The sequence below is a fragment of the Schistocerca gregaria genome, chromosome 3 (assembly GCF_023897955.1).
Source record: "Schistocerca gregaria isolate iqSchGreg1 chromosome 3, iqSchGreg1.2, whole genome shotgun sequence".
NCBI lineage: Eukaryota > Metazoa > Arthropoda > Insecta > Orthoptera > Acrididae > Schistocerca > Schistocerca gregaria.
This window is the reverse complement of record NC_064922.1, coordinates 123,514,904-123,530,211: the sequence shown is the minus strand read 5'-3', so window position 1 is coordinate 123,530,211 and position 15,308 is coordinate 123,514,904. Positions and strand designations below refer to the sequence as shown.

The window sequence follows — 15,308 nt, the reverse complement described above, 5'->3', positions numbered from 1 at the left end:
TCCCTCAAGCGGCTGTCATTAGCATCGGTAATCTTCGGAAACTTCCATGAACGTTAGCGAATCGTATTAGCGCTCTCGCTCGCACACTACAGTCGCGTGCGGGACACGTGCATAGGTCACGGGATTGTAGGGCTCTATTGGGCAAAACGAAGTCGGATACGATATGAGGATGTGTCCCATAACTTTCGTCAGTTCCGTATAATACCATCCGCCCCCCGTAGCTGAGTGGTCAGCGCGACAGACTGTCTATCCTATGACCCTGGGTTCAATTCCCGGCTTCGTCGGAGATTTTCTCCTCTCAACGACTGGGTGTTGTGTTGTCCTAATCATCATTATTTCATCCCCATCGACGCGCAAGTCGCCTAAGTGGCGTCAAATCCAAAGACCCGGCGAACGGTCTACCCGACGAGAGACCCTAGTCACACACCATTTACATTTAGTATAATACTGTTGAAATTGCAACGGAATCCTAACAGACTATATTATGAGACGAGCAACGGAGGGCAACACAATTTATGAAAAGTTCTTCTTCATACAAAAATTAGTTGTGTTAGATCCCTACTTTTGTTTTCGAGAAACCTATGCAGTTCTCGTTTCACAATCTACCGATGACTCTTACAAAACTACATTGCTCCACTGAAAAATATGTAATTACTTTTGTATCACGGCAGATAAGGAATTTTCAGGTGTAGGAATCTATCACTAACCAAAATCTCTCAAACCAATTAGGAGACACGACGGAAGATATGAATATTTCATTTTCACTTTATCGTTTACACTCATGAGCGAAACTGATTGCACTACGTACCACACAAGCCAGTTTCTCAAGAATGGAGGTTGATATGGATACCCTCCAGACTTTAAAGACAGATTCAGTACACTCAGCTAGATTTTGTACGCACGAATTACCGTGTACCAAAAGCAAACTCATAGCGACCCCTATTTGTCTTTCCAAGCAATTCGAATTTCATGCTGCCAGCTATTTAATTTCGAAAAAAGAGAATAACGACGACCATTAATGAAATACAAGGCAGTTCATACTGAAGCTGACAAGTGTGGCGAAGACATACAAGAGAATCAATTTCTTTCACGAGTTTCCTTAGAATTGTTTGAGAAAGACAGCAGATTAACTAGTCTGCAAACACCTGCCACTGATACCGTCTGATTAGCTTTCCAACTGTTTCACAGAGTACTACACTGTGATTGAAGTTCGGCACGTGAGCCAGTGGTCTCCATTCCCTGTTAGCTGACAGACAGCCATGCTACATAACAAGCTTACGTTGACCCTTACTCCGTGCAAAATTTGCTCCTGATAAGCGTTTCGTCGCAAACAGACCTTGCGTATCGCAAGCGTGGGTCAGTTCCGAGGTAGCTTGAACACTGATATTTATACATGCGCCTGTGCAAAGAGTGTACTTTGATTCGGATGAAACCACGAAGCCAGCTTCAAATTCCTTACTCATGACAAAAATTGTCGTCAATGAATTCCCATTTTGTAACTACGGGGGGATGGCCAATGTTGTTATTGTGGTCTTAGTCTGATGACTACTTGATGTAGCTCACTACGCTGGACTGCGCAGTGCGAGCCTCTTAATTTCTTCAAAACTGCCGTAATCTACATCCATTTGACCCTGTTATTCAATATTTGGTATCCTCTTCAGTTATTATGCGACTCTACATTCATCACGAAACTAATGATTCGTTAAGCCTCCAAATGTACTCTATAAACCAATAATTTCTTTGAGTCACATTATTTTATACATTTCGTTTCTGCCAAAATGGATCCCATAATATCTACTAGTTATTGATCTTTACATCTAAACTTCAGTACTCTTCTATACAGGGTGAGTCACTAACTTATGCCACCTAGAATAACTCCTAAAGTGTGATAGGAGCTGAAACGTAACATGGGACAACGGATCTCATAATATACGTTGGCTTTTTGCTGCTAGATGTGATCGCGTCAGAGATATGAAGGTCAATTTCGTTTTTTAATAGGGATGATATAGTTTGGTACTAACTTTATGAAAGCGGCTATCGAGACTAATCCAATGAAGTGTAACAGTAAGGTCTTTGAAGGTCATCGAAGATTAAAAGGTGGCATGAACTTCCATTTACAGTACGTGTTCGAAGTGATGACCATTATTATCAATGCCGTGCTGAAATCTTCTTATCATGGATTGAGTGGTATTCCTTATCACTTCAGCACTTACCTAAGCACATGCTCTAAAAATTCTCTCTCATATATGGTGCAAAAGTAAATATTCGTGCCGAATATGGCGTATCAATCTATCGTGGTATTGGCATGTAAATACCATTATACTGTTTCGCAATACAACACTAATAGGAACTGTAAGACTAGTATCGTCGAATGAAGCGAATATGAATGTATTCCATCTAGGACAAGTCGATATGCTTCTCATTTATGAAGAATGCCAACGAAATTCAATGCGACTAGAGCTGCAAGGTATCCTCAACAACTGGAGCTTTAACGCATTGGAAACATAGCTGGCAAAGGGAAGTTACGAACGAGGACACGAAAGTTGGTACTCTTGCCACTGTGGTTCGAAATCCTTGTTAGTTCGCGTCAAATCGCAAGGGGAGTCTGGCATGAGCCAGAGTAGTATTGTTTGTGTTCTGCATAGCCGTAAATATCATCCTTACCATATCAGTCTCCACCGAGAATTAACTGGTTCGGATTGTATGCGTCGCATTCAATTCTGGTGATGTGCTCAAATTCAGATTCTAAAAGATAACATATTATTCATTTTTTTTACTGACGAGGCTACATTCACGAACCAAGGTAATGTTAATATGCATTATTGGGCAACTGAAAATCCATGTTGGTTGCGGCAAGTGGTACACCAGAAACCGTCGTCGGTGAATGTGTGGTGTGGGATTCTGAAGGACAGAATTATAGGCCACTATTTAACTGAAAGAAATCTTAATGGTAGGAAGTACACCGCAATCCTGCTACAAACATTACGTCTGTTATTGGAAGAAATACCTTTAGGATCAAGGAACGGAATGTTGTATCAACACGATGGGTGTCCGGCGCATTTTTCGCTGAAGGCTAGAAGAGTTTCACAGACAATTCCCAAATCGTTGGATTGGCCGCGGAAGAGATTTGTTCTGGACGGCACATCCACCAGACATGAAACCTCTGGATTTTTCTTGTGGAAATTCGTAAAAGAAATTGATTATAAACACTTTCCAACAACACCTGAAGCTATGAGAGAGAGAATTGTCCGAGTATGTGCTTCTATAAGTGCCGATGTGATAAGGAATACCATTCAATCCATGATAAGAAGATTGTAGCATTGCATTGATAGTAATAGTCATTACTTCGAACACCTTCTGTAAATGGACGTTCATGCCACCTTTTTGACCTTCGTTCACTTTTACAGACCTTACTGTTATACATCATTCGATTCGTCTCGATACCCGCTATCATAAAATAAGTACCAAACTATAGGTCCCCAGTTAAAAAAACAAAGTTGATCTTCATATCTCTGACGAGACCCCACCTAGCAACAAAAAACTGACGACATACACTATCGGCCATTAAAATTGCTACACCAAGAAGAAATGCAGACGATAAACGGCTATGCATTGGACAAATATGTTGTACTAGAACTGACATATCATTACATTTGGGTGCATAGATCCAGATAAATCAGTACCCAGAACAACCACCTCTGGCCACAATAACGGCCTTGATACGACTGGGCACTGAGTCAAACAGAGCTTGGATGGCATGCACAGGTACAGCTGCCCATGCAGCTTCAACACGATACCACAGTTCATCAAGAGTAGTCAATACCGTATTGTGACGAACCAGTTGCTCGGCCACCATTGACCAGACGTTTTAAAATGGTACTACCTGGAGAATGTGCTGGCCAGGGCAGCAGTCGAACATTTTCTGTATCCAGAAAGTCCCGTACAAGACCTGCAACATGCATTCGTGCATTATCCTGTTGAATTATAGGGTTTCGCAGGGATCTAATGAAGCGTGGAGCCACAGGTTGTAAGACATCTGAGCTGTAACGTCCACTGTTCAAAGTGCCGTTAATGCGAACAAGAGGTTACCGAGACGTGTAACCAATGGCACCCCATACCATCACGCCGAGTGATACGCCAGTATGACGATGACAAATGCACGCTTGGAATGTGCGCTCAGCGCGATGTCTCCCAACACGGATGCGACCATCATGATACTGTAAACAGAACTTGGATTCATTCGAATAAATGATGTTTTGCCATTCGTGCATCCAGGTTCGTCGTCGAGTACACCATCGAAAGCGACCCTGTCTGTGATGTAGCGTCAAGGGTAACCGCAGCCTTGGTCTCCGAGCTGATAGTCCATGCTGCTGCAAACGTCATAGATCTGTTCGTGCAGATGGTTGTTGTCTTGAAACGTTCCCATCTGTTGACTCAGTAATCGAAGTGTGGCTGCACGATCCGTTATAGCCATGTGGGTAAGATGCTTGTCACCTCGACTGCTAGTGATACGAGGCCTTTGGGATCCAGCACGGAGTTCCGAATTACCCTCCTGAACCCACCGACTCTATATTCTGGTAACAGTCATTAGATCTCGACCAACGCGAGCAGGAATGTAGCGACACTATAAACCGCAATTGCGATAGGCTACAATCGGATCTTTATCAAAGTCAGGAACGTAATGGTACGCATTTATCCTCCTTATTACGGTGACAAATTCAGGCCATACTTCTCAATATCGTGCTGGACCTCCTTTTACCACTGTCACAGTAGCAAATAGATGTGGCATGGACTCAACATTCGTTGGAAGTCCGTTGGAGAAATATTGAAGCAAACTACCTCTATAGCCTTCCATAATGCAGAAAGTGTTACCGGTGCAAAATTTTGTAAACGCACTGGTCTGTATTTTATTTGTTCTATGTGATTCATTTCAGGACGTCTGGGAGGCCAAATCATTCGCTTTAATTATCCAGTATGTTCTTCTTACCAATCACGAACAATCGTGGCCTGGTCACATGGTGCAGTGCCATCCATAAAAGTTCCATCGTTGTTTGCGAACTTGAATTCCATGAATGGGTGAAAATGCTTTCTAAGTAGTTCAGTTGGGCCAGAGGTTGCTGTCCATTCCACGTTAATACAGCCCAAACCATTATGCAAGCACCCCAGCGTGTAAAGTGTCTTGTTTACAACTTGGGTCCATGGCTTCGTGGGGTCTGCACCACGTTCGAATACTACCTCTTACCTTCGAAACACGGGTTTCATCTGACGGGAAAGAAATTTTCCAGTCGTCTAGAGTCCAAGCAACATGGTTCCGATCCCAGGAGGAGCGAGGCAGGCGGTGTCGTGATGTTACCAAAGGCACTCGCGTCGGTCGTCTGCTGTCATGGACCATTAACCGAAAATTTCACCACACTGTCCTAACGAAAACGTCCGGCTTAAGTCTCACATTCATTTCTGCAGTGTTGCTTGTCAGTTAGCACTAACACCCCCACGCAGACGCCGCTGATCTCCACCGTTCAAAATGGTTCAAATGGATCTAAGCACTATGGGACATAACATCTGAAGTCATCAGTCCCCTAGACTTAGAGCTACTAATACCTAACTAACCTAAAAACATCACACACACCCATGCCCGAGACAGGACTCGAACCTGCGACCGTAGGAGCAGTTTGGTTCCGGACTGAAGCACCTAGGACCGCTCGGCCACAGTGGTCGTGTCTCCCAGCCGTGAAGTGAAGGCCGTCGGCCACTGCGTTGTCCGTGACGAGTCGTAATGCCTGGAATTTGGCACTGTCGGCATAGTTTGGACCCTGTGCATCTCGCAATATTGAATTCCCCAAGGAAATGTAATACCCCATGCGTGTATCTCCGTCCACCATTCTGCGTTCAAAGCCTGTTAATTCCTGTTGTACGGCCATAATCCCGTTGGAAACGTTTTAACATGAATCAGCTGAGTACAAATTACAGTCCCGCCAATGCGATGCCCTGTTATATACTAAGTACGCGATACTAGCACCGAATATGTGCATATCGCAATCCAATGACTTGTTGCCTCACTGTATCATAAAATTTCACTATTTTCTACGTTCATTCTATCTGTACTGTTTATCGTGCAAGATTCACCTCGATGTAAGGTTGCACTCAAGATAAATATTTTCCCGAACACACTTGCCAACGAATTTTTTATTGGATGTTAAAAAATCTCTCTTTAAGAAAGGCTTTTCTCGCTCTTGCATATATGAATTTTACATATAAGTCACGTCTATCCAAATTCATGCACAACTTAAGGTTCCTCGGTTCTCAGTCTAATTCCCTCAGCAACTCCTGATTTAATTCACTTACTTTCTGTCACCTCTCTTTCACTTTTGTTGATGTCTGTATTATAATTTCTGTTAAAAACACTGTTCAGTAGGTTCAACAGATCGATCAAGCTACTTTTGATGTACAGGATGACATTTATTCAGCTACATAAGATACAATCGTCATAACTTCTGAACGGTTTGCGCTACGACGTCCAAACAGCATGTTTGGTCTCGGGGCATGACGGGAATTAATATGCACGTGTTGGTTTGGTATAGCGACGAAGTCCACATCCATTTGGATAGGTTAGCTAACAAGCAAAACTGGCGCATTTGAGGAACCCACATTTCGCTATCCAGAATTCTCTTTACTCTCAACGGATGACTGTGTGGTGAGCAGTGTAGAATCACGAAATAATCGGTACGATATTCCTTAATAGCACGGTGACTACCAGATGATACTTGAAGGCTCTGGAAGATGATTTCATCCGCATTATCCAAAGTGATCCTGTTTTCGACAAGACATGGTTCATGCTAGACGCAGCCCGTCCCCATCGGAGCAGGAGAGCGTTTAATATCTGGGCGGAGCACTTTGGGGACTGCCTTCTCACTATGGGTACCCAGAAGCACTTGGCATAGGACACGACTGGCCGCCATATTCTCCGGGTCTGAACACAATCTATGGGCGCTATATTAAATGCACGTTATACAGGGAAAATCCCAAAACCACTGCTAAGCTGAAAACAGCTGTTCAGGAGGTCATCGACAGCATCGATTTCTAACAGTTGAGCGGGTAATGCAGAAATTCGCTATTCGTCGGCGCCACATCATCATCAACAATGGCAGGCATATCGAACATGACATAACTGAAATACAAATGTCTACAATGACGTTTACGTGTTGACTAGAAGGTGTGCACGCCGTATATTGTAACTAACTTACGTTTCCTCGAATAGTACAATAATGGTCACCCTGAAGATGGTTAATTCATTATCGCGCATTGCATCGTATGTCTGATTTTCTGCTCCCACTATTTTTGAGAGATCACCCTGTCGAGGAAATTCTGGTCTCTACCATGGGAGCCCTGTAGTTAAAATGATGCAGACGGTGATCATATGCTCCAAAGCCCCGTAATCATCGCGTTACTTACCCTTTTTGTAGACCCAACAGGTTGTTTTGGATACGCCGTAAGTATTGCACGGGTACCAGTACGTGCGACATGGGCTTCGTACACCATTAATGCTCTAACACGTTCCTCAGACAGCGGTAGCGGCATACCGATTTTAGCTGCACACAACATGGAGAATTTTTAATGATATTAACTATTCTTGAAACACTGTCATAGATGCACTGGCAGTCTGGCTGTTACATTGTCGTGCGTGCGCGCTATCGCCCTGTCGTCATGCGTGTGTTTGTGTGTGTGTGTGTGTGTGTGTGTGTGTGTGTGTGTGTGTGTGTGTGTGTGTGTGGGTTTGGGTGTGGGAGCGATCACACAGATGTATCTCTAGCGGCCAATTAGGGACCACAGCGTACTCAAGGGAAACGAACCGTTTAGTATTTCGTTATTTATTAGCTCTCTGGAGAAAGGTTGCACCATATTTGTCACATACCTGAAGGAAGTTATGGTTTTGGTGGAAAAATACGTCTAGTAATTCGTCTTGTGCTAATTGCACATTGCACTCCACTTTACACATCATGCAGACGCTCTTGAAATAACTGATGATGATTTTAAGAACCCAGACATTCCTACAAGTTTGCATAACCGGGTAATATTAGGCATGATTTGGCAGAAAGAAATGTTTCAATAACCGATTGCGGTGCTGACATTCAGCAGCAGTACGTCAGTCGCTGCTTGGCTGCTAATTCGCACAGTTTCAGGTGTAGTTTGTGCATGGCTCTGTGTCGAGGTGCTGGTGACACACCACGTGCCCTGGTACGGAGCAAAACGACGAGTCGTCACCCTGCCTCTGCACGTGGGAAAGGGTGTCGCGGATCTGCTTGATACGTTTTTCTGCTGGATAATAGTGATGGGTGTTAGTCCAGATTAAAAATTTGATTGCAGTATTCCAGCTCCCCTGCTCTAACATCATTAAGATCTGCATCACACAACGAGAGTACATTAGGTAAGTGAATCTTAATGGTATATTCAGGAGATAACATCGTGCAGCTGATGTAGCTACTCCGCCTATACGCATCATTGTAAAGTACACCATACGTGCAGTACACAGACACAATTCTGTACATATTTTGTACGCATTATATGCTTTTAGATTTTGACTCGTACAGTACTGAAAACAGTTTTTCTTACGAATAAGATGCATGCATTGTTTATGGTGTTTCTTACCACATTTTACATATTTTAAAGGGAACAGGTTTTCTCTTCGCTGCTCTAGCAGAGCCTACGGTCAAGGAAAAGCTTGGTCCACTCTGTTTATTTATTATATTTCAGTTCGATTTGGCTGAATGCGCACTTCACTTTACTTCATTAAAGCTTTGTAATATCGTGTTCTATGCGTTTTATCTGTTTGCGCGTGGGTTTTGTGTACTGCCAACCCCACATATCCAGTGACTTTACCAGGCGGCCCACGCAAGCCGTCGTCTTAAGTTTCATGTTCCCCGCGTATGTTAGTGGAAGGAGAACTGCCTCGTTTCTGCTGTCCAAAGGGGAAGGGTACGTTCAAGCTAACCTCCACCAAGCTGTGCCACTATCTGCGTGCATTTTCCACGTTTGCGCTCTGACAAGGCAGTGCGGCCGTCTGTTTGTAGTTCCACTCAAGTCTTACAGTCAAACAAATAGCAACTGCAATGTACTCCAAGGAAGACTGCATCGATACGATACTGATCTATGGGGAAACGCACTGCAGTGCAGCTGAGGCCCGAAAACTGTATTCATGGCGTTTTTCAACGCAACGTCTAACTTCCGTGCATGATTGTAGACGTACAGACGTACGTTTAAGAACCGTGGGATCTGCAGGTACAACGTATTGTGGAAACACTAATCTGCGACGCATTCGACGTTGACCTGAAGGTGACTGATTATCTTGAAGCACATACCACACGGTGTAAACATAGCTTAAATGAAAGTAATGCGTACGTACTATGTAGTACAGGCGAAAGTGTTATGGTGTTATTGAATTTATATTGCTTTATTATTTCTAACTACAATAATAATAATACTAATAATAATAATGGTGTGGTCATTATAATTAACATTACGAAAGTCAGTACATCTCTTCCAGTAATACCTATTTCTCATCGCAAATTAGGGCACAGAAGAGCTGCAGTGGATCTGGGAATAACGAGGCCCTCTGTACAGAGGATTGTGGAGGAACGAAAATGGCATGCTTTTTAGCTGCACCTACGCCAATCAATAACCGGGCATCGTACTGTAGACGTCTCGAGAATAAAGTAGCCGTTTTCCGGATTTGATAAGGCACATTTTACTAGGAGACGAATGGTTTCGCCACTGACACCACTGTCAATAGACACAATCTATATTACTTCGCTCCTGCGAACTTAATGTATGGTGGGGAATGGAGGAGTCCACATCACTGGACCCGTTTATTTGGGTGTCATATTAGCCGGTCGCCTGTATTTGCTGTATCTACAGAATGAGCTGAATCTTGGGTATCTCCTAGAAGAGATCCCTCTTCTGCTAGCTGTGAGGGCTACTAACAGCACGATGGCAAGCCACACCTTTATTGTTGAGGGTTTAGGGAATATCTCAGCAGTGTGTACCCCGAATGATTTTATTCGATGGCCAATGAGATCGCCTGATATAATGTCCTTGGATTTCTTCTTACTGGGATATGTCCAAGCCAGGATTTACGAAACGGAACTGGAAAATCCAGATTTGTTAAAAAAACGAATACGTCGTGTTTCGCTTCAGTATCTGCAGAAATGTTAAGAGGTGCCCATGCTAATACCAAGAGGCGCTTAGCTCAATGCTCTCAACAAGACGGACTTGCATTTCAACGTTTGTATTATGAATAATGCAATTATAGATATCTGTCGATCTATAACATAGGTTTAAAGGAACTTCATTCGTGATATTGATTATATTTATTGCAATCAAAGATATACATAGCATTTATGTAAAATTGCCAATTGTGAAGCACGAATTGGTGCGTTATGGACTGTTAACAAACTAGCTGTCATATGTTGATGTGCCCTGGTCCTTGTGCGTGTTGCTTTGGCCAGGGAAAATCATTCATTCACACAGACACCTTTCTCGTGCCCAGGAAACGAATCCGGCAACCCCCTACGACAATCATATTGTTTAGCGACGAGCTATATGGCTAGTTATAGGTGTCAAATGTTTGTTTTCAAGCGCTGGTAGGTTTTGTAAGAAGTTGGGGCAGAGATCGGAGTTGTCGAGTCGGAGAGAAGGAGTCATTGTAGAGAAAACGACTGAGGGATGATGTTTGGTGGACTGTCTTATGGAGAGAGGTGGGGTACTGAATAAATAAAGAGCAAGACACAAAAATCAAAAGTGATAGATGCGGGCTGCGTAAAGGGAGACATGGGGTGGTAATGTGACATGGTGGTCGGTAAGATAATGAATAACGCAAACTGCTGAAAAATGGAGCAAACATCCTTAAAAAGCTGGAATAATAAGAATGAAACTCAACTTTTTTCTACTGGTACTCAGCGAGCAACGAAGGGAATACTTGTTTACTTCAACCTGGAGTGATGAAACCAACGAACTAATGTACCTTTGGTAACACCTGTTTTCTTGGGCAGTAGAGAGTGATCTGTTTTCGTGCGCAACGTTCCGTCCGCTTCTGCGAGAGATATTCTCAGAGGCAGTTGGGGGATAAGCGTTCTGAGGTGTGTCTTAGACCACGGCGTAATGTCCATAAAATCAGTGCCACTGATACCAATACTACCATCCATGGCTGCATAATAAGACCAATTAATAATCGTTGTAAAACATCTATTGCGAAGATAGCCATCGAAACAGATAAATAATAAATATGCATCAGAACTTGAGTCGCCAGTGCTCTTGACACCCCAGTGAATAGTACGTTCATCGATCACATGATTAGCAAATTTCTTTTTAATTGAAGTTTCACTTAATTTAACGAATAGATCTGAAAGAAATATTAACCATACTCACTAAAGATGCTCAATAATATGTTACTTACTGTTCATTACTATACTCATTAATTTTTTCAATATGTACGTCTTATGTTACAGAGGTAAAGTATCACCAGTAGGTTATAACTCGGTGTCACTGAACCAATTTAAGGCTGCTGACGATATTTGTAGCTTCTAAAATCACCTATGTTACGTCATTGTCAAGCATTGGGCAGACTAGAATCTATTGGTAAACAGAAAAATTTACATTCTTAACGAAACACTTCAACATAATTTCATTTTTGGGTGGATATTAAACATTTATCGTGCAGTAACTGTACATGTGATAAGCGTAGCATGCAAGTATTGTGTCGGTAGCCTGATGAACAGTTTGAAAAATATCGAAGGAACCAATTTCCCAAATGAAGACACCAAAACACAAACGCGCACACATACAGAGAGAATTCAGAGGTTTTCTGTAGTTCATATAATTTATCATAATCGTTTATGTCACATTGTTTCGAGAGCTAATATTTGAAAAATAAGACGAATCTTATCTTTGCAAAGCAGTTGTGGATGTATACCCAAAATGTTTTGTTAATAACTTTTGGCAGAAATATTCATATTATACTGTCACACGTCTTGATTACAGTTGGTAACTACAACTACATTTCCCGTTGAATTTAAATATATTTTATTTATTACCCATTTAGCTGCAGTTACATACATAAAATTAATGAGAAAAATGTTAACAAACAAAGACAAGGGACACAGTTAGTAAGAAATAAGTAACAGGCAAAGGGTTAAGGAATTGGATCATAAAAACAAAAAATACACACTCAACACAAATCATTCAGTTTGGGTAGAACTTAATGTAAAACATATAGACATGTTAATAAACGTAAACAGATAATAAAATTAAACAATGTGTATCAAAGGCTATCACAGAGTTAAAATAGTAGAAAACATACATTTAGGAAAATAAGACACAAACACAAAATTTGTACACTTATTTTGGACAGGAAGAGTGCATACCGGAAACATTTAGTATAAAACATAATCTCGTTCACACCTTGCACCCATAGACAAGTCCAAGAAACTATCCTCTTACATTCTGAGGCCACCATTGTGAACATGATTTGTAAATTATGTCACATTCAGTTAAATAACTGTTATGTAGTTCGCATTCACGTAAGGTAACTTATGCTACACTTTAAATAATTGTCAAGAGTTTACTATGTGATTTTTAGACGGTTCTACTAAAATGTGTTGTTTGAAGTAACGGTGAATTGCGCCTGGATAGCTCAAGCGGTATGAGGACTGTTCGTAAAATGATAGGTTCCAGATTCGTCTATCTTTCCGAAGAACCGTTTCAATATGATTTAAGCAACGAGATGATACAATGTAGAGATATTTCTCACAGTCAGTCGCGTCCGCATTATGAGCTTAAAATCTGTCATAAACGGGGGAGGACTGCAGTTAAGGTATTTAATTGCCCTTATGAGGAAGATGTTTAATCATTCTATGATCCCATACATCCCTTACCAATACAGATTGCAGACTATGACACCATTGTAAATTTCACTGTTATCACCGAATAATGCATAATATTTAGGATATGATAGTAGTTGCAAAATACGCTTTGATAATTACAAAGGTAGAATTAACGGCTTTTTCAAGAACAAGTAAACCCAGTTTTTAACAAGATACCATTGGTATTTGAAGTACGCTATTTAAATGTCATATAGTATGGAAAGCAGAGAGCTGAGGATACAACAAAAATATAGGGTCTTCTGGTACTTTAGTACTATACTACTTCCACATACCACATACCAGTAACGCTGTTTTTTTTTCACTCGCAGATTGGAACAGCAGCCTTTTTAGGCCCTTCAGTTAGTATCGTGCTTTTTTCGGCAGCAGGTTAAGGACGAGGTAAGTTCCTACAATTCATATGAAAACATGCTACCAGAAACATAAAAATACTCATATGTTATCCATCATGCCTCTTGTCTTCCATCTGAATTGTACGGCATCATTTATCCCATATACTGAAACAATTAACTCGTCAGAAGTGATCGGCATTGTGGTGGAAACATGTAAAAGTCACTACTTCAAGAATGCAGCACGTCAAAACAATTATTTCTAACTTAATGCTGTGGAGTGAAACAGATATCGTGTTGGTAAAGATGAAAATAGGGGAAAAAAACCTAAGCTGTAAATCTCGAAAGCAGAGCTCCCATCACCCCTGCAGGCTGTCGCAAGAGCTACAGCGGTGAGGGGCGACATGCAGGGCTACTGTGTGTGAGTGCGTGGCTACTGGCTACTCCTACTGGCTAGCAGCTAGCCACTAGCTACTAGCTACTGCGTGAGGCGGCCGCAGGTAGTTTAGCGTGCGCCGCGGGTCTGCCGACTCTACAGGCGCAGTTCTGTCAGCGGCGCCAGCCACGGCGGGCGGACGCCCGTCCTCGAACCCAGGACTGCTGCCATTACCTCGCCGTTGCAGAAGCAGAACAGCGTTGCCACGCACAGGCCCTGAAACACGTCAATCGGTCCAACTTTCAGCGGACATATTCAGAGTAATGTAGAATTATGTCTAATAAAAATCGCATATAATTATACATTACTGTAAATAATGCGCTTCCCAAATGAAAACTGTACCGACGGTTTTGGATCTCATACTGAGTATTTAGATATGAGGAGGACGTGAGCTCATCGAAATAAAAATAAATTAACTGTATTCGCTATTGCGAATATGGACAAGCAACAGTTGTAGAATGGAATGACGACAATAAGAATTTGTGCCGGACGGGACTCGAACCCGGATTTACCGCTTATCGCGAGTAGTCGCCTTACCATTTTCCTATCCGCGCACGACACACGGTCACACTCAAACTCCGATTTCTGGTCAGCCATGTGCACACAACCTGTATTCGTACATCCATTATGTATATTCCCGTACAGGTGAGACATTTTACTTGTAAGTAGCTCGCCCGGTGTCGGCGGATAAATACATATTGCAGTGCCTGTGTTACTCTCAATTACGATGCTAAGTTCTTTTGCACACGGATGCATGGAAGTGTTGACCTGGCCGTGAGTCGTGCCCAGAAAACCTAATTGTCAGACGGCCGTCCGCGATAAGCGGGAATCCTGGATCAAGTCCCTATATGACACAAATTTTCATTGTCCTCATTCCTTTCTACAACTATTGGCTTTCCATATTCACAATTGCGAATACAGATAATCTGTTTCATGACGGCAGTAGTCTCCACAGTGCCCTTTCCTTTGGACATGCATCCATGTTCGTGACAGAATAACGCAGGCACTGCAATTTTGGAAAAAATAAAGATAGAGGACAAAGAGCTCGGTCTAAGAAGGATGTAAGACGTGGGTGAATTCTTTCGCCCCTACCTTGTATGTACATAGAAGAGGATATTATATAAAATAAGGTTTAGCAGGGGGATTAAAAGGAAGGATGAAACGATATCAATGGTAATATATGCCGATGACATCGGTACCCTTAGAGAAGCCGAGGAAGATGGTTCAAATGGCTCCGATCACTATGGGACTTAACAGCTAAGGTCACCAGTCCCCTATAACTTAGAACTACTTAAACCTAACTAACCTAAGGACATCACACAACACCCAGCCATCACGAGGCAGAGAAAATCCCTGACTCCGCCGGGAATCGAACCCGGGCGTGAGAAGCGAGAACGCTACCGCACGACTACGAGATGCGGGAAAGGAGAGGAAGAGTTGCTGAATCTGCTGAATGGAATGAATAACCTGTAGAGGACACACTATTGCTTGAGACTAATGAGGAGTAGTAGACTTGAGATTAGTGATAAACTTAAGTTCAAAATTCTTGTCGAAAAAGTAGATGGAGTGAATGAATTCCGCTACCAATAGACGCAAAATAAAACATGATGGACT

General features: G+C 42.3%; 1 protein-coding gene across 3 annotated transcripts in view; it reads right to left on the bottom strand.

Moving 5' to 3' along the window:
• LOC126355690 (calcitonin gene-related peptide type 1 receptor-like) overlaps positions 1–15,308 on the bottom strand; it is a 1,110,235-nt gene that overhangs the window by 48,035 nt on the left and 1,046,892 nt on the right. For all 3 annotated transcript variants that reach the window (XM_050006057.1, XM_050006058.1, XM_050006056.1), the window contains exon 10: positions 13,869–13,910. In XM_050006057.1, the coding sequence (XP_049862014.1) occupies positions 13,869–13,910 (42 nt within the window). The remainder of the gene's footprint in view (positions 1–13,868; positions 13,911–15,308) is intronic.